This window comes from Olea europaea, chromosome 19 (assembly GCF_002742605.1).
Source record: "Olea europaea var. sylvestris chromosome 19, O_europaea_v1, whole genome shotgun sequence".
Classification (NCBI taxonomy): Eukaryota; Viridiplantae; Streptophyta; class Magnoliopsida; order Lamiales; family Oleaceae; genus Olea; species Olea europaea.
The window spans coordinates 3,802,951-3,822,364 of NC_036255.1; the positions used below are offsets into that span (position 1 = coordinate 3,802,951).

At 33.2% G+C, this 19,414-nt stretch overlaps 2 protein-coding genes across 7 annotated transcripts; one reads left to right on the forward strand and one right to left on the reverse strand.

The window, feature by feature from the left end:
• Positions 1–7,153: 7,153 nt before the first annotated feature.
• Positions 7,154–10,648, forward strand: LOC111368541. 6 transcript variants are annotated; one of them, XM_022989832.1, is made up of 6 exons: positions 7,154–7,600; positions 7,730–7,772; positions 7,839–7,885; positions 8,054–8,147; positions 9,269–9,482; positions 9,539–10,648. In XM_022989832.1, exons 1-6 carry the CDS (start codon positions 7,580–7,582, stop codon positions 9,690–9,692), a joined length of 573 nt encoding a protein of 190 aa, XP_022845600.1. In that variant the 5' UTR covers positions 7,154–7,579; the 3' UTR covers positions 9,693–10,648. The 6 variants fall into 6 exon arrangements, with proteins under 6 accessions (XP_022845600.1, XP_022845596.1, XP_022845597.1 ...); XM_022989829.1 differs by having other exon boundaries at positions 7,155–7,600; positions 7,730–7,885; positions 8,048–8,147; positions 9,539–9,663; positions 10,430–10,648; XM_022989830.1 differs by having other exon boundaries at positions 7,155–7,600; positions 8,048–8,147.
• On the reverse strand, positions 9,791–13,834 carry LOC111368540 (gibberellin 2-beta-dioxygenase 8-like). The gene is made up of 3 exons (XM_022989826.1): positions 13,309–13,834; positions 12,430–12,754; positions 9,791–11,416 (listed from the first exon to the last, which is right to left on the reverse strand). The coding sequence occupies exons 1-3, from the start codon at positions 13,803–13,805 to the stop codon at positions 11,186–11,188; spliced, it is 1,053 nt and encodes a 350-aa protein (XP_022845594.1). The 5' UTR covers positions 13,806–13,834; the 3' UTR covers positions 9,791–11,185.
• Between the last annotated feature and the right edge of the window lie 5,580 nt (positions 13,835–19,414).

Consider the following 19,414-nt stretch of genomic DNA (forward strand, 5'->3'; position numbering starts at 1 on the left):
AGAAACATATTCTCCCATAATGGATATCATCACTTTCAGGTTCTTAATTAGTTTGACCGTGTCATAAGGGCTCGATATGCACCTTATGGATGTAGTAACTGCCTACCTATATGATTCACTTGACAGTGATATATATATGAAAGTCCCTGAATGATTTAAGGTGCCAGGAATAAATGATACATGTCCGAGAACTATGTTCTCAATTAAATTGCAAAAATCATTATGTGGATTGAAACAATTCGAACGCATGTGGTATAATCGCTTTAGTGAATATTTGTTGAAAGAGAGTTATAAAAATGACGATATCTGCCCATATATTTTTATAAAGAAAACAAATATTGGATTTGCAATTGTGGCAGTTTATATTGATGATTTAAATTTAATTGGAACACTTGAAGAGCTCAACAAAATTGCAGATTATTTGAGAAATGAATTTGAGATGAAAGATTTGGAGAAAACTAAATTTTGTCTTGGATTACAAATTGAACATTTTCCAGAGGGATTATTTGTTCATCAATCTACTTATACAGAAAAGGTCTTGAAATGCTTTTATATGGATAATGCACATCCATTGCCATCATCTATGGTTGTTCATCACTTGATGTGAAAAAATATCCATTTCGTCCACTTGAAGATGGAGAAAAGATTCTTGGTCCTGAAGGACCTTAGTGCAATTGGAGTATTAACTTATCTTGCAAATTACACTCGACCTGACATAACTTTTTCTGTAAATCTCCTTGCAAGATATAGCTCTACACCAACTCAAAGGCATTGGAATGGTGTTAAACATTTTTTTTGTTACCTAAAAGGTACTATTGATATGGGACTGTTCTATTCTCAAAAGTCAGGATCTGCTTTAGTGGAATATGTAGATCCAGGTGATCTCTTCGATCCACATAAAGCTAAATCACAAATAGGATATGTGTTTACACGTGGAGAAACAGCTATATCATGGAGATCTGTGAAACAATCCTTGACAGCAACAACCTCAAATCATTCTGAGATTATTGCAATACATGAAGCAGGGCAAGAATGTGTATGGTTGAGGAATATGACCCATCATATCCAATCATCATGTGGATTGACTTCAACAAAAGATAGTCCAACAATTTTGTTTGACGATAATGCAGCTTGTATCGCACAACTCAAGGGAGGTTATATCAAAGGCGATAGGACGAAACATATTTCTCCAAAATTCTTTCATACACATGAACTTCAGAAGAATGGTGACATTGATATTCAATGAATTCGCTCAAGTGACAATATGGTTGATCTATTCACAAAAGCGCTGCCAACATCTATATTCAAGAAATTAGTTCATGAGATTGGAATGCATCGACTCAAAGATTTTCAATGATCAACATCAGGGGAAGTAGCTGTACTCTTTTTCCTTCGCTTAGGTTTTATCCCATTAGGTTTTCCTAGCAAGGTTTTAATGAGGTAGCATTTAATTTTAATACTCCAAAATAACTGTACTCTTTTTTCTTCGTTTGATTTTTTTTCTCATTGGGTTTTTATCAAACAAGATTTTAACGAGGCAGATATTTTGTAATATGTCATTCAAAGGGGAGTGTTGTAAATGGAAAATCCATTAAAGTTTATTAGTGAATGACATTTGTACCCCTGTAGCCCTAGAAATTATTACCATTGTATCCCTGATTCTTATCTATAAATATAGGGCTTTGGTTTTCAATAATACACACAAAAAGTTTATTGAATTTTTTCTATTCTCTTTGAGTTTTCTCTATTCTCTTTTCCTCTCATTTTATAACATGATTTATATTATAACACAAAATTAAATATTTAAATGGAGGTTATGGATTGATTAATTCTCATTAGTGTGGGGTTTAAATTGTACACTATATAAAGGGAGGAAAATCACAATTTTAGATACAATTAGAAAAACACAACTCGAGATGATTGATTCCAAAATTATTCTATATTATTTTACCCTATACTATTTTGACAACTAGATAAAGGCTCGTTCTTTATCTCTCTATGATCGTGCCCATAGAAGAAGAGCCACATGGATTTTATCTTGGAGCCGTGTAGTGTCGAAAGAACCCGCACGAAGGGGAGGCAACACGACTTTAGGACAGCGTCGTCGACGTGACTCTCAAGGCTTGATTTTCTAACCCTATTATTATTTTATATTATTGTTGAATTATGTTTATGTCTAATTGATTATATGATTATACTAATTTCTAAATAAATCTACATACAAATCACCCAATTTTTCCAACAATCTAAAGTCATGTTGAAGTATTGTGTGTAGATAAATCATATGTGTAATCTTAGTGTACCTTGTGTTACCTCTAATACCAAATTAATTTCCTTATTGTTGCTTAGAAATTTTGGACATGCATTCGTGCCTAATACACATAATACACATCTATAGGTAGTGTACCAAGACCTGAATTCTATTGGTAAATACCAACTGCTAGTATACTACACAACTAACACAAGTGTCGTAAGCAACCTATTTGTATCTAACGGAAAGTTGGATCTCCTAACCTGTTGTCTGTCAAGAATCTCACCCATAAGTATTCACCAATAATCCATTTAGCTCTCCTCATGAGTAATAGATAATTCTCTTGAATTGAAGGAGATATAGATGATGAACAACTCTTGAGCATCAAAAATATCCCTTAGGCATCCTGTTCACCAAGCCTCATATTCTGGCAGATTTAAATATTTGTTCTAGCACAAAAATGGCATTAAATCCATAGAATTGTAATACCCGTAAGAGAAAATCCCAACCGATGTATCAAAAGCTTTACCAATATCATTTTTTTAGAACCTTGAAACCAAATCATTTTTTTTCAAAGCACTAACACACTCTTAAGCCACTGCAATGCACTCTTCAATTTACTGCCCCTTAGCAAATTGGTACTGATTATCTGACACAATTTTGGAGCCAATGGAACTTAATCGATTAGTTAGAGTGTTGGTGTTAATCTTGAACAAGAAGTTGCCAGTGACTATTGGCCTAGCCTCCTGAACTTTGGGTATCAAAGTCATAAAACTAAAGTTTAAGCCATGCAGAACAAACCTAATCGTGAAGAAATACAGTATTGCATATTAGATTCTGGAAAATTAGTCATGGACGTAAATAAACCATCGAGCATGAGTCTTAATATCCTGATACTGAATGCAGAAATGAATTAGTATCTCACAAGATTGATTGTTGGATGCAATAGATCAGGTTTTGGTGGTAAGACCATGTTTCATGCAAGATTATGCAAGTGCATTGAATAGGCAAGTGTCTATATTATTTTCACGTGTAACAAGTTAAATGCTGAAATCTTAGAGTATTTTAAAATAAATTTGGTATTTAGTCATGCACATGAATCTATGAAATATTTTGATTTCACAGAAATTATATGATTTGATTATAAACAAATGGCTAAAAGATTTAAACTTTAATAATGTGCTTAATTAATATTTTAAAAGAGGTGTATTATCATGACTAATCTGCATAATTTTGTTTACATCCCAAGTGTAACATAAAAAAAGGAAGTTAAATTAAAACCTTCTTAAATTTTCAGTTTTAATATAAAGTTAAACAATATAAAGTTAAAAATCTTAATTATGGAGTGTAACTTACCTTTTAAATGCATTAATTGTGGGTGGTAGGGCATAAGCCTTCATGTTCATAGGTTAATTATAAAAATTGAATGTGTGTGTGTGTGTGTGTGTGTGTGTGTGTGTGTGTATATATATATATAACAAGACAAAATGAGATTTCCTGGTGGAAGCAAATTAATATTTTAGTTTGTGAAACAGATAGTCAAGTGATGTTACTAGGTAATGTAAGAAAGCCATGGTTGTATTGAAAAAATAAAATAAAATAAAAATGACTGAACTAGAGTGTAATGGAGCAAAACTAATTTATTGGTTCAGACATTCAAGCCGTTTTGAATTCAGGAATGTAAATTGTTACTATACAAGAGCTACATATCATAAGTGCAAAGATATATGGGTATATTATTTGTTATCAATTTAAGTATATATAGCGTGTATAATAAGAAAGGATGTCTGAAGCTTTATTTCATGAATTTTGCACAATGAGTTCAAGAACTTCATGTCATAATTCATGTCATTAGAAAGGATGTCTGAAGCTTTATTTCATGAATTTTGCACAATGAATTCAAGAACTTCATATCATAATTCATGTCATGCATTTAAAGGATCGTAAACTGTTAAGTAGTTGTGCAATAGTTCATATTATGAAACATGAAACTAAGATCTCATGTGAGTTCTATCTATGACTATTTTATTGTAATGATATTGACGTTTTGTGCAATTTGAAGATTGGATATATAATCTCTACCAAACAAGAGCTATATTGTTGCTTGTTTTAGGAGATTATTCTTTAGCTTTATGACTAATATTTTGCGAATGTGTTTAAGGAAAAGTTACAAAATATTTGGTTTGATAAACACGTGCACCAACCATCTCCTCACAACATGTGATCTTAACAAATAAATGATTTGTAAGATCATATATTTACCAAGAAAAGATTGATATCTTTGAAATGTGGGGGTATTAAAAATATTGGATATCTGTGTGCTTTATCCATAATTATCCATAATTATTTTGGAATTGACACATTTATCAAAATGTTCACATTAAATATGAAGTTTGCAGCTGATATGCAAGAGTTCAATGGATTCATCTGCTCGATCGTATTACTAAAATCAATATTAAAATTCGTATATTTATCTTATTAAACTTAGATATGTGATATTCATATTTTGGAAATTTTAGAAGATTTTGCAGATTTACAGGTGAAGAATAAAAGTTTTACAAATTGATGATACCAAATTATTGTTTAAGAGGGACATGAATATATGTAGTCCGAGATGGACATACATAAATCATCGAGGGGGATGGGTTTAAGCCCATAAGGAAGTCACCTCCGGGAGTAACCCAACCTTTGTGATTGGAGATCCCATGAAGAAGGTTCAATGTAGTAGAAACAATCCGTATTGCGTGACTTGTAATAGCACTATTTATATTGTGCTCATCCCTATGGTGATAGTGCTAATGATAATGTAATGTTAGGGAGGGTTTAACCCTGAATGAGTACCGAAGCGAGAATTCTCGCGAAGTGTGGGTCACACACACTCTTAGAGGACTCACCTATGTAAGAGTTGTCATGAGACCGTGGCTATGAGATTGGGCTATTCTCTAGAGACTCTTACTAGAATCAAGATTAGAGTGCATGGCCATTAAAAGCACTAACCGTTATGAACTAGAGCCTAAATCAATACTGTGTGTGGAGCAATTGAAATTTGATCAAAGGGATCGAATTCAAGACTTAGTCCATTATGATTCCCTCAAATGGAAATTGTTATCACTAAGCGAGGTTCAAGTCCAAAAGACATCTACACCTATTGCACAGTATTATGTTGCCGCTATTATATATTTTTTAATTATTTTGAAAGCTTAAAACTTGTGGGGGATTGTTGGAAACTATATTAAGTTTCAACTTTCAAAATTATTATATTTTTAATTTTCAGTTTTGGGTTTAATTAAAATCTTAATTTATATTATAACATAAAATTAAATATTTAAATGGAGGTTATGGATTGATTAATTCTCATTAGTATGGGGGTTAAATTGTACATTATATAAAGGAAGGAAAATCACAATTTGAGATACAATTTGAAAAACACAACTTGATATGATTGATTCCAAAATTATTCTCTATAATTTTACCCCATACTATATCGGCAACTAGATAAAGGCTCATTTTTTATCTCCTTATGGTCGTGCCCATAGAAGAAGAGTCACATGAGTTTTACCTTGGAATCGTGTAGTACCGAAAGAACCTGCACGAAGGGGAGGCAACACAACTTTAGGACAACGTTGTCAACTTGACTCCCAATGTTTGATTTTCTAACCCTATTATTATTTTATATTATTGTTGAATTATGTTTACGTCTAATTGATTATATGATTATGCTAATTTCTAAATAAATCTACATACGAATCACCCAATTTTCCCAACAGGGATTCGGGTGGGTTTATCGACTTGAGAACATGTTGTATAAAAAAAATCCATCATACTTGAATAAAGGTATTAGAGGTGATTGAACATTTTATCTTAAAAATTATAACTAGACAACTCGATCTTGGTTTCAAGAACGCAAGTAATTTTTTTCCCTTAATAAGTAGGCATTTAAGCATCACAATAAACACAAGAAATGTGATTCAATTGAAAGAACAAAAAAGAACCAACGTGTAATTTTTTTTGACCAACTCGAGTTGAATTTTTACTTCATTTATCATGTGCATTTTGTATTTACTGAACAAGACACCATTTTTTCAATGCATATTTCAAAGTTGTGTTGATTATTTTGTATCAGAAATTTCATTAAAATTGCTCAATATCCCTCATTATGAATGGCTAAGTTGAAAAGTTTTAAAGTTAAGTGATCAAATTGAAGATTTTGAAAGTTGGATAACCAACAAGCACTACAAAACAAATATGTAATTTTGAACGTTGCAAAAAATCTGAAATATGTAGTTTTGTTTTTGTAAGAATCAGGTGAAAGTCGCAGAGGTTGACTATATCAACATTCATTAAAATTATGGTTGCAAATCTCAATTTTGTTAACTAAAAAAACATACACTCAGTAACTACTGTGATAGATCTCTTTCGACAGTAGTCGTTGAATGAATGTTACCATTTACATGTTGGAAAATGTCATTTTCTTTATAGTGAAGGTATCTCTCTTTACCCTCAAAATTATGAATCAAGTAAAGTTGAATTAAATACGATTTTATCCTCCTCAATTCACTAATCGTTTTCTTCCTTGCACGCCTATGTCCAAATCGAATAACATGTTGGATGATCCTCTTTAAAATTAGTTATGCTTTTGGCCCAAATTGAGATGAGATAATCAATAATTAGTGTCAAGCTCTCCAAAATTCAGATTCTTTTTTCATCCGAAAGAAAGTCATCCTCAATCGCCTGAGGACTTGGTGAAATAAGAGCACCTTTGATCCCTTGACCTAATATTTCTTAATCATATACTTTAAGTGGGACTACCTTTTTTTCCTTCACCAATTTTAGTTCGAAAGACATGTGAAGTAAGAATTATCCTTTTTTTTTTCTTGAAAAAGTCACAATGAACGAGAATTAATCGTCATGAATTACAATGATTAACCTAATTAAGAGTCTCTCAATTCCAACTTTCTCTCTCTAATCATCCTTGGAATTCCCTTTGTCTACCTCTCTCACTCATCAAACCTTCTCAATCCCCCCGCCCAACCATCATATGTATTTATACATACACCCAAAGCGATCACACATCATCAAGAATTATACATGCTGTTTAGATTTTCCTTCGAATGAATGAAGAGGAAATCATTATACCAAATTCCAACCCACAAATATTGATTTTGTAGCAGTTGAAGAAAATTAGAAAATGATGGAGCTTTGCGAATTAAGCAACTTTGTGAAATCCGCCAAACAACTCATCTATGAGTCCCTTTCTTTCTCTTAATTTCGATCCTTAATCTTTTGTGAAATTATTAGAATTCTCTCTCCTGCATAATCTGGTGAGAAATGACTGAAAATCCAAAGTTGGTAAGCATAGCTTTTTCCAGCTTTCTTTTCTTCTTTATGCGGGTTTAAATTCTTGTATTGATCAAACACCATATCTTTATACACAAACGTAACCGTCTATAATTTATTTATTTTTACTATTTATTTTAGGAAACAATGGACTCTCATAATCTAATAGCAAATTGTGAAGCTGGTGAGCTTTCTGATCATGTAAATGGATTGCAATACACAACCATTAAATCTGATTCTTTTGTGTTAGATATTGAACGCTTAGAGAAGGATCTTAATGCAAATTCAAGAATTAAAGTAAGTTTTTTCTTTCTTAATTTGATCATTTCAGGGATTATGCCTTTATTCCTTCCCTGTACTTTGGCTTTCTTTTTGTTTAGATTTCCAAAAATAAACTATCTATGTGCCAAAAAAAAAGTCTACGTTTTTCTGTTTATGTGTGCACTTTTGGATGATAAGTTGCAGAGAAGCATTTCAAGAAAAGGAACATTCAGAGGAGTCGAGAAGAAAAATACAGCCAACGAGAAAGACATTAGTGTCATTGCAACTTCAACGAGAGGTAACCGTTACTCCTTTTTCTCTTTTGTCATTTTTTGTCATCTCAAAATCATATGTTTTTGCGTTAGATTTACACCTAATGTCCAGTCGAAGTAGTCTATTTTATCCAATTATGAGAAAGTTCCAATAAAAATGGCCTCCAAGTTCAAGTATATTTGTGTTTCTTGGTGCCTATGGCATGGTAGAGGCCAAAACCTGCTTAGGTCACAATCGAGACACCATTAAGTACGCTTGTGTACTATCTTGTATTCACGTTCTTAATACCATCTAAACAGAGTGTCTGAACATTATATGATGATGATTTCAATTATTATCAGATATTGATCCGAATGACAGGTGATGGGCAGCTATAAATCATTAAAATTTAATCAATCAGCCCCCACGCACCTACCCAAATCCTCTGTTTCTTATGGTACTGTCATGTTTCTGCATTATCACTCGATGAATTAGGACTTGGTTAGTAAATTGAATACTTAATCCGAACGTGGATTTCTTAAATTTTCTAAGTGATTGCGAGGAGACTTGAACGCTAAACTAAGCAGCCGAGGAACACATTATGATGTAATTTTAATTAGGTTCGATATCTAGGTTATTAGATAGGCACTGCAATTAGCATTTAATGATATCAATGATTTCTCAATCAAGATCTGTTACTCGGTATCCAATTGACAATCAATGAATTCTAGATTTATTAAATTCTCGAGTATCTTTAAAATCAACATGTTGTTAAGCCTTTTTTTTGTTCACCTTAAGCCCTTAATTCGACTTCACTCAGGGTCAGCCCAAGTCTTCGTTTAAAATATAAATATATTATTTATTTAAACATTTAAGTATTTTTACGTTTGAAAAAATTTACGTTTAAAGGCCTCATAATGATGAGTCCCCTAAGGCCTCAAAATTCTTGGGGCCGACCCTAGCTGCATTGTAAACTTTGATTCAATGTACACCTCTTCTAGCTTAATCCTTTAGTAAGATCATCAGCAAAGAAAAGTTTAAAGTATAAACACATATTTCTGTCTCATTTCTTTTTGTTCAATGCGCAATTGGATACATATAATTTGCATTATGGGAAAATTTGGGTAATGGCAAGCTAACATATTCTGCATGGTATCCAAACTGCAGCTGCTTTACTTGGTGGTGGCACGCCGGAAAAGCCCCTAATTGTGGCTATGGGCGGATGCGATAATTTCACCAGCCCGCCAGTTCACAATCAGATCACTATCATGGGAAACCCTGCTGTCGAAAGCAAATTTGGTGGCAAAATTTTCAGTTTCAGAAGGTCTTCTCCTTCATGGACAATTGACCCCAGAAGGATACTTCTCTTCTTTGCAACTCTGTAAGTTTGTTCTTCATTTCTTTTCAGCACCACCTAAGACAACTCACATTTTGCAGAGGTTCTCATTTTCTACAGGTCAAGCATGGGGACCATATTGCTGATCTATTGCACCTTACACATGAGCAAACACAACGGGGATTACAATGCCCTCAATTGATAATTATTAGCCTCCCAGTTAGAGGTGGGCAAAACTCGACCGAACCCGCTTAAATTGCCCAAACCGACCCAACCCGGTTGAGGGGGCAAAACCCGACCGAACCTGCTCAAACCGCCCAACCCGACTGGGTTGGGTCGGTTTTTTTTTTTTGTTTTTAAGTGGGTTTCGGTTTTTTGATTGTGTAGGTGGGTTGGGTTGGGTTGGGTTGTGGGTTAACTCATAAAAACCGACCCAACCCGCCTATTTTAAAAGAAAAAAAGAAAAGAAAGGAAAAGAGAAATAAATTGCCTAAACGTAAAATCGCTATTTTCAAGATTTAAAGTTTCATAAAATTATAACAAGAATCCCATTATAATTTCTAATAGACAAATTTTTATATTGAATTTCTGAAATCACAATATATAACTCAATATTTCAATTAGGTCTTCCCGTAATCTCTATCTCTTAGGATAATTAAGTTTTGTACTAATTTACAAAAGTATCTTGTAGAATGATTATATGAATTATGGACATAAATGTTGAAGAAAAAATAAATGTTAAGATTCTATATAGAGTCTTAATCTAACTTCTGAATAAATCGATTTCTCACATTTCAAATAAGCTTGTGAAGCATAATTTGCTTGTTATTGCCAAAAACTATTAAAGATTTGAGATAAATAATAATTAAGAAGTTAAATTCGAAAAAAAATAAAATTTTGGCTACCAGCAAAACCATCTATCTTACTTTTTGGTTTGGCATCAATTTAATAAGTATTGTTGTGTGTTGTGCAAACTTGTTTTGTTAATCTAGGTCTGTCGATGAGCCTGTAGATCCGAAACAGGAACTTTTGAAGAGCAATGCAAGGCACCATGCACTCGACCACTCAAAGAATATCAAGTTAATAAACCTTCCTTTTTTGTTTTTTTCTAATTTAATGTCTACTTCTCCATTTTTCAATTTTCCTGCCTTTTGTGTTTCTTTTCAACTAATACTTAATATTGCTAAATCCTAAAAGAAATGTTTTATACATTTTACAGTTTTTAGTTTTTTGTTCGCTCTTCTTTTTGTTTGATTATATGGTAATAACTTAAAATTTGTCCAACCCAACTGACACTTGATTGGGTTGGGTTGGGTTTCAACATTTACTTGGGTTGGGTTGGTTTGATTTTAGATCAAACCGATTGTGTTGGGTTGGGACAAAAACCGACCCAACCCAATCCACGCTCACCACTACTCCCAGTCCCCCACTTTTACTTCTTAGAGGGCTTCATTAAGAGATGGTTATAATATTTGGCTGCTTTCGCTACAAACAGAGTTACACCGACCTTCCATTGGCATGGGCTTCAAATTTGGCAGATTTTACTTTTTTCCGCCTAACTAATTTTTTTGCTAGTATAATATTTGAACAGGACAACAGCAGATAACACTGAGACAAAGAACACAAGATGTCTCTACCTTTTACATAGGATATGGTGCACTAATTTGATGTGAAATACTTATGATCCAATAAATTCTTCCATTGAAAAAAGTGTACATCTGTATTCTACAAACGAGGATCTAATTATTTCACAAAAGGAACCTTGCAAGTCCCACTTTATAGCCAAAACATTTGACATCGTTTTGCACTTCTTGTCTGTATTCTCTGAAGCTAAATTTTCTATAAGCCGAAGGTTCAACACAGCTCTGTATAACAGTGTCATAAGATGGACACAGGAAGTATGCAGTCGAGAACCTCTCCTGTAGCTTATTAGCCACAACCCGGTGGTGAACGCTTTTATATACATTGTTGCTCCAAACCTGCATTCATTTTCAGACATTATTAAGCTACTAAAATGAAAAGGAGTGTTACTATTTAGCACCAAAACCCTACTATGCGTATGGGAAAAGAGCTAACAGGCCTTTTACAAGGAACACATGGCAGTTTTTGACTGAAAACCACCTAGGGATGCAAAAAGCCCCGAACCCGTCCCATGAAGATAAAGAAAAACATAAAAATAATTTTATTTCTAGATAATTTACCCGTTGAAGACACATTTTAAATTTGTATTTTATTCTCTAATTATAATATAACTCGAAATTTTAAAAATGTAAAAAAAATATAAAAAAAAATGGGGCAAAAAGTTGCCCTGCCTGCCCCACGGGGCGCGGTGGGATTTTAGCGAGACGGGGCGGGAGCGTCCATACCCGCCCCGTTGCCATCTGTTTACTATCGTTATTATGTCTAATATCTGTCTAAGTGACAGTTTTTTACAAGGAATAGGCAAAAACAAAAGCCACTATTGGTGTGTTTAGCATCAGTCTATATGACAACACTAATGGCATTAAATTAGAGGTCTAATTAAATAAAATGAATTATGGCCCACTTCATAAGAGCTTTGATATACTGACATCTAGACTAACGTACAATATCACTGGTGTCAGACCATTTACCATCTTTAACTAATTGCAAGCCTCCAACGTGATCTTGGTGCAATATTGTGAGAAAATCGCTATCAGTGTGTGCCGTCAGCCCAAACATTTGAGTTGAAATTTGGCACGCTGGATATCTGTTCATTCGAATAAAGCAAGTTTTTGCGAACACGTTTCTTAGAAGAATGTTGTGTAATTTTGACCCAATTTCTCCACTAAAATTACCGACACCTAGACTAATGTACAATATCAAAGGTGATAGATACATTATTCAATAAAAAAAAGTAGGCATGCAAAGTACAAAGCCTTGGTGGCGGATGGTGAGATTTTGGCAAAAAAAACTGTAATTTAGTAGCTCAAACGAGCACATTTTTTATCATTTCATTAACTGATAAATATACCTGAAATAAATCTCCGATGTTGATAATGAGAGCCTGTGGATTGGGTTTAACAGCAATCCATTTCCCATCTTTGACTAATTGCAAGCCTCCAATGTGATCTTGGTGCAATATTGTGAGGAAATCGCTATCAGTGTGTGGCATTAGGCCAAACATTTGAGTTGAAATTGGGCATGTTGGATATCTGTTCATTCGAATAAAACAAGTGCTTTGCAAACACGTTTCTTTGAAGAATGTTGAGTAATTTTGACCCAATTTCTCCACTAAAATTTCTGCCAACTTTTGTGCTAGCTCAGACACTTTTGCCGCAAATTGTTCCATTGTTGATCTGAATTCAGTAAAAGGATGGGATCTTAATACCAAGTTTCGCTCTCATCACATAACCTTTTAAAATCTTATTGTTGATACTTAAAATATTGATCAACAAATTCTTCTTACCTATTCAGGATTTTCTCCTCATAATCTCATTAAGCAAAAAGAGAAATGACTATCGGGAATGAAGCTATTCAAATTCAATATACCATTCTTCATTTTAGGTATGTCTATTTATAGATATCTATTCAGCCATTGAGGGTAAATGAGTCTTTTTAGTTGATGACATGTGGTTTTCATTGACTGACTGGCTTTCAACTAACTCTATTATCTATTCATGTTTTATTCACCAACTTAATCCTTACGTTTTTGTTCGAGTATATTGGCTTGCATTATATATTTAAGATCGCTTACGAGGTTACCCCTTATGAATGCTTTTTAAGTTTATTTTGAGTTTGCATATATTTTTGACTTCTTCAAGTACGCTTAGATAAATGTTTCATGTATAACACTGATGTGATGGAGAAAGAAAGAAACTTTTTTGCTCATGATTTGAGGCTTGTGAATTACCTGAGTGTGCAGAGGCCACCAGAACCCAATATATCACTCAAAGACACATGATAAGCTTCCGACCAAGACAGCTGCCTCAGGTAATTCGGTGATGGCGTCCCCCAAGTATAACTCCCCATCGAGAACTTGGGATCATTGCCATTTGTCTTCTCATTAAACGGCTTCTTAAAAGCCTTCATTTGTTCTGTTCTCATTTTCTCCAATACTTGGCTGGAAATTCCGTGGTTTACGACTTGGAAAAAGCCCCATTCTCGGGATGCTTTAGCTATCTGTCTCTTGCATGCTTCTCTCTCGGAATCTCCGAGGTTTAACATGTTGAGATCAATCAGTGGGAGTTCGCATTCATCAACTAAAAGCTCCTCAGAACTCTTTGCTAATTCTACTTCAGTCAAACTGTCCAAGAGGTTTTTATATTTTTCTTGAAATGGTGGATCGGGGGATTCTTCTCCCATTCTTATAGGCTGAAGAAGGAAAAATCTGTTGCTGAACCCAAACATTAAGAAGAAATATATATTAGTAAGGTGAAAGTCGGTATACCGTATTCTATTGAAATGGACAACTCACAGTTAATTACCAAGCCTAGGATGAAAGGTCATATTTTGCAATAGCTCCATTTATTTTTCATTTATAAAGATCATTATATGAAAACAAAAAGTAAATTAATACACATAGGTAGTGAGCAAGTGTATTCACCTAAAGATGAAGAACTGTTGAATTTAAACACTAAAGAAATAGAATTTTATTGATGAACGGACTTTGCACAATTTTGGGTACATGCCAAAATCACTGACCACCTTATAATATATATAGCCATGAATGGCGGTGGGACTGTCGATAGCAAGCATTCTAGTTCCCCGCACGAAACAAACAAGATTCCTTGAAGATTAAGAAAATGATCTTATCTGATACTAAAAATGATGCTCCCAGGATTAACCACAGAATGAAAAGAGAGAAAGGCAGAAGAATATCTAAAGGAGCAGTAATCTTTGTTGACTTACATAGAAAAAAATAGCTTTTGAGTTGCCCTGAAAGATTGGAAGCTAAATATTCAAAGCGAAAAGTGCACCAGGCACAAGACATTTCAGTATTAAATTTCAGGGAGATAGATGGAGATCATGTGATTTGAGCCCATACTTATATTGAATACATCACTTTTCGGAGAATATGTGATCGAAAAATAAGAAAAAAATTTGAGTTTATGTGTAAATTTTATTTTATTTTATTTTTTTTTAAATGAGTAATAAAAAAATATTAGTTTTTATAGAATGGCTCAAACAGGGTCAAACAGGGGCTTGGGAAAGAATAATGCTATAGACTCGGGATCTTTAGACGTCAAGTCAATTGACATGAATTTTATTTATAATGGTAAGTCAATGATTTTTTATTTTTTTTTAACGAGGTGTCCCAACTTGCGCCAGACTATATCCTCGTCTCTGAACCTCCGGCCCCTCAGCAGCTCAGGGAGGTAAATCGCGGGATGTGCCCTTGTTGGTTCCCACATGACTTTTACTCCTTCTCCAAAGGGAGCCTTCCTCCATAGTGATTAATCCACCAATAATTCCTCCTTTATTTGATCAAAGGTTCCCACCAGGAATCGAACTCCCCACGCTTAGTTCCAGAACCCCCCAATATGATTGTTCTGCCAACTTGGATGTGCCCCGGGGGGCAGTAAGTCAATGATTATTATTTAGCTTATGAGTCTGTTTGGTACGGATTAAAATCTAATTTAATTTAAGTTAAAGGCAAACAATTAATATTAATCATATCTTTAATTGGTTCCACAACTTTTCAATCTCAGGTTTCAAAAATTTCTATCAAAATTTACTAAAAAAATCTAATTTTAATCTTCAACAAACACCCTCTATGTTTGATATGGATTAAAATTTGGATAAATATCTAAGACAAATTCAAAAATTAAATATAACCACATATTTCATAAAATTCACAATTTTTTATCCTATATTTCATCAAAATTTACTAAAAAAATTGATTTTTAACTACATCAAATAGGGTCTTAATTATATCAAAACTCATGAATATGATAGTAGTCTAGATAAATAACATTACAATTTAAAAAAGAACACGTTGCTCATATTAAAATCAACAAAATATTTTGTATTTACATGGGTATCGTATTTCCTTTAATCTTTTCAAGGAAACGTAAGATATTTTAACTTTGTAATACATTTCCATATTTTCCATATACACGACAAATAAAAATATTCAAATGGTGTGTGAAGTTCATAAGGATGGAGAAGGGTCGTTCTATCAAATTCGATGGGTTCCATGTATCTTTTACTTTTTTAAGACATGACATAGTTGCTTTCATTTTCGATGTATTGAAAAAATAATAATAATAATAATAATAATAATAATAATAAATAAAATGTTCCATGTAAGTTTGGTGAGATCGTCACACCTTTGAATAAAGTATTTTTAAGTTTATGAAAATTAAGTAATATCATGTAGTGCAATTAGTGTTTAGCGCATGTTTAGATGGAATCAAATCACTGTGCATATAAAATCATTCTGTCGTAACTTTAAAAATAAAAATAAAAATAAAAAATGAGAAAGTGGATTCTGTTAATAATAAAGCTTCAAGTATGGAAAAAAATTTAACAGAATATGTATCGATGCTAACGTGGCAGAATATGACTGGACTCTATTTTCTTTTTTCCCATCTTCCAATGATGTTGTGGCATTGTTGTCTGCAAGGATTTTCTATCAAAAAATTCTGTATTCGTAGCATGATTGTTTTGTTAATAGTGGAAACTCAAACTCTTGTATGGTAATTTATATCATATATTTAATAGAGGTAAGATTTATTATTTAACGTATATTGAAAAGATAACTTGTTTGAAAATATCAATATTGAAATTTGTGTACTCATTCAAATCTTAGTCAAATAGAAAGAATCGTTCGAATTTAATGAACTCTAATACTATATTAATACTTGATGTTCTATCTCAAAAATGTCAACTTTATTAAGATCAATAAATTTAACCTTTATTTACTACTTAATATATCTAATTTGAAATTTATCCTATAAATTAATGAAGTCCATAAAGTATCATGTCTAGATCATCTTCACCTGGTTCATTCCCATTTAATATTTTTATTTATAATATGGAGTAGATATTCGTCCGTGTGTACCCTTAAGAAACAGCTTAAACAGTACTGGTTCTAGTAGCTGAATTCAATTGGTTCTTGTTCTTTTAATCTCTCTAAAGAAAATAATGTTGTTTTGCCAAAAAGATATTGACAAATGCCTTAACATAATGGGTGTCTAACAAGATATGATTGAAAAATAAAATATGACTGTATTTTAAACAATCCAATAATAAAATATCATGTGAGATTTTGTCAACCTCTCTAGCACCATAAAATCCATTTAATGGGGCGTGGTTCATGTATACTGCTCCAACGCCCTTATGAGGTAGTGATGAGTTTCACGCGCTGTAAGCCCGGCCCAAGAGATAGCCGGACCAGTTGAAAATCTGGCAGTTATTAATGGGTCGGAAAGAAAGCTTAACGGAGTAGGCTTTGTAGAAAGGGTAAGAACCTTTCCGGAGAGGTGCGGTTCTTAGGGGGGAAGAGCTAGTAGGAGCCATCCTATCTCAATAGCATATACTTGGAGCTCAATATGAAATTTTATTTTCTTGCAAGACCCGTTCGGATAAGGGAAAATTCCAGAGATTGCTTCAAAGTAAGCAAGCATGTGTACTACTCATTTGAAAAGTACATTTGACCTTTCTCTAATCATGTTCTTCAAAAATCACAATTAAAAACTCATTTAAAAAGAAAGAAAAAATTAGGGCTCAGACATAGGCTTAGTAACTATGATGAGTAACAACAATTGTTGACACTCGATAGTAGAATCTACACACGGCCATGGATTATGAAACAAATAGCTCCTATTTGGGGTAGATCAAAATCAAATTTACTGTAGATTTTAATCTACACTAAATAGGGACATAATGTGAATCTAGTGTGCAAAATGAACAGTTCAGTAAAACTTGATGGATTTTCAAGCGTGACCATCAATCATCAATCATTCGAATGTTAAAGCTCAAAAATTCTATCAATTTATCGAACGTGTGCAAAATGTGTGAGATAAAACCAACCAATAGTTTTGCTCGAGAGTGACAAAACTTGCTCTTTGAAATAGTAGGAATAGCTAACACGGCTTTGAGGGAATCTTAGATGACATCCAATAGACCAATTCCTACCTCCATTTAATTATAATAATTTGAGAAAGCTGAAAGTCAAGTCATTCTTGATTGGTCAATCTACTTTGAGGGGATAATAACAATGAAAATACTACACAATAAAAGATGTTTGCAAGCAAATTTTTGCAGCACTGAATTTATGTGGTTTGATGGAGAGTGTATTTGCACAAACTAGTAAAGAACCAAAGCAGAAAATACAAGTTGTTAAGTTCTTGCTTTGTTTATCATAAAAAGTTGATAAAAAAAAAAAATTAAGTTAAAGTTTCTATGGAACTTACAGCTTTTATTAATATTTCAATCACATGTTTTATTAATTTTTATCAAAATTTACTAAAAATCTTATGTTTAACAATACCAAACAACTGCTAAAGAAGCTTTTAAAACCTCACAACCCTATTATGCCTAAACTATATGTATATTTCAAGTAAAAAAATTGGGTAAATTGCGACCATTGTTCCCAACTTTTACCTTCTTTGGCATTTCTATTCCTAATCTTTGTTTCTTGACACGCATATCCTCGATCTTTAATAAATTAATAGTCATTGCCTCGATAATCGTTTTTGTTGTCTAAACTTGCCGTTAATATGGCTTGAATTTCCAATTTTTCCAATTTTGATCATCCTCATCATTCTAGTCTAGAGCTAGAGATGCCAGCGGGGCGGGACGGGACGGTCGTTTGCCCCGTTTGCTTTAAAAAAAAAAAAAAAAAAAAATTCAAGTTATGCTAGGTGCATTTTCAATCAAGAACCAACATCTAATGAAAATGTCGGGGAAGGGAAACTATATATAGTCGAGACCTTTGGAACCTCCACGGGGAATTGATGAATCTCATCAATCCATGGGCTCTTCTTCTTTGCCAAATTTATGGTCCTTAAAGCTTTTCATACAGCACTATTACATTTAAACCCTGATCCGAATGCTATCTACTACATTTTGTCTCCACTCCTAATCCTCCACAGCATTCACTTTTTTATTTTTTTTTTATTTCTTCATGGGCCCCTACCCCGCAACCCGAGATAGGGTGGGGACTCCCACCCCGCCAATCCGTCGGAGCGAGATTTTTTTGGCCCCGTTCAGGGCAAGGCGGGGCGGGACGGGTTATTTTGATATCTCTATCTAGAGCACACATTATCCCTACACATCCCCAAACCTACCCCCACTAAGAATGTTGAAAACGTTAGTTCCAAGTCGTCCTCAAAGCTTCAAAATTTTGTTCTTTTGGGAGTGAATTTTCTATGTACAGTCCCCATGAGTGCCCCATTTTTGTGTACAACATTTGAATTTTTCACGAATGTCTTATTTTGTGTACAGTATTTGAATTTTTATGCTTTTGGGACTAAATTTTCCTGCCGACACTTCTTGATTTTTTTAAACCAGCAACTTTTTTAGTCTCTTATTTTGCAATACTTGATTTTACTTGAATTTTTCTGGTGATTTGTTTGTTGATTCTTGAATTTTTCTACAAAAGAGAGAAAAGACTTTGAACATTTAATAGATTGTGTTCTCTTTTGTTATTTTCTACGATTGATTCATTCGTTGCTCCGAACTAATATTATTTATTTACCCCCCTCATCACATTCTAAAATCTACTCAATTTCATGGGGATTTATTTGGCCCTTCTATGAAAGATATGGGTGACAGGTTGAGGATGTGCTTGAGGTTGTAGATGAAATGAATTTATTTTCTTTTTTAGTTATTTTCACCTTTTTATACTCTCTCCGGTTTTTTTTTTTTTTTTTTTTTTTTTTAAATATAAGGGTAAAATTTTTTTTTTTTTTTTTTTTTTTTTTTTTTTTTTGCTTGTATAAATGTAAGGGTAAAATTGACATTTCTACACATGGTTAATTACAATTATCAAGGACAAACGAATGCTATTT

Bases quoted from the DNA above. Each gene is read 5' to 3' on its own strand.
- LOC111368541 (XM_022989827.1), top strand. From the start codon at position 7,580: ATGACTGAAAATCCAAAGTTG. The intron at 8,148-9,268 runs GTAACCGTTACT...TCCAAACTGCAG, and splicing joins CATTGCAACTTCAACGAGAG to CTGCTTTACTTGGTGGTGGC. The intron at 9,483-9,538 runs GTAAGTTTGTTC...CACATTTTGCAG, and splicing joins CTTCTCTTCTTTGCAACTCT to AGGTTCTCATTTTCTACAGG.
- LOC111368540 (XM_022989826.1), bottom strand. From the start codon at position 13,805: ATGTTTGGGTTCAGCAACAGATTTTTCCTTCTTCAGCCTATAAGAATG. The intron at 12,755-13,308 runs GTAATTCACAAG...TACTGAATTCAG, and splicing joins GGTGGCCTCTGCACACTCAG to ATCAACAATGGAACAATTTG. The intron at 11,417-12,429 runs GTATATTTATCA...AAATGAATGCAG, and splicing joins ACATCGGAGATTTATTTCAG to GTTTGGAGCAACAATGTATA.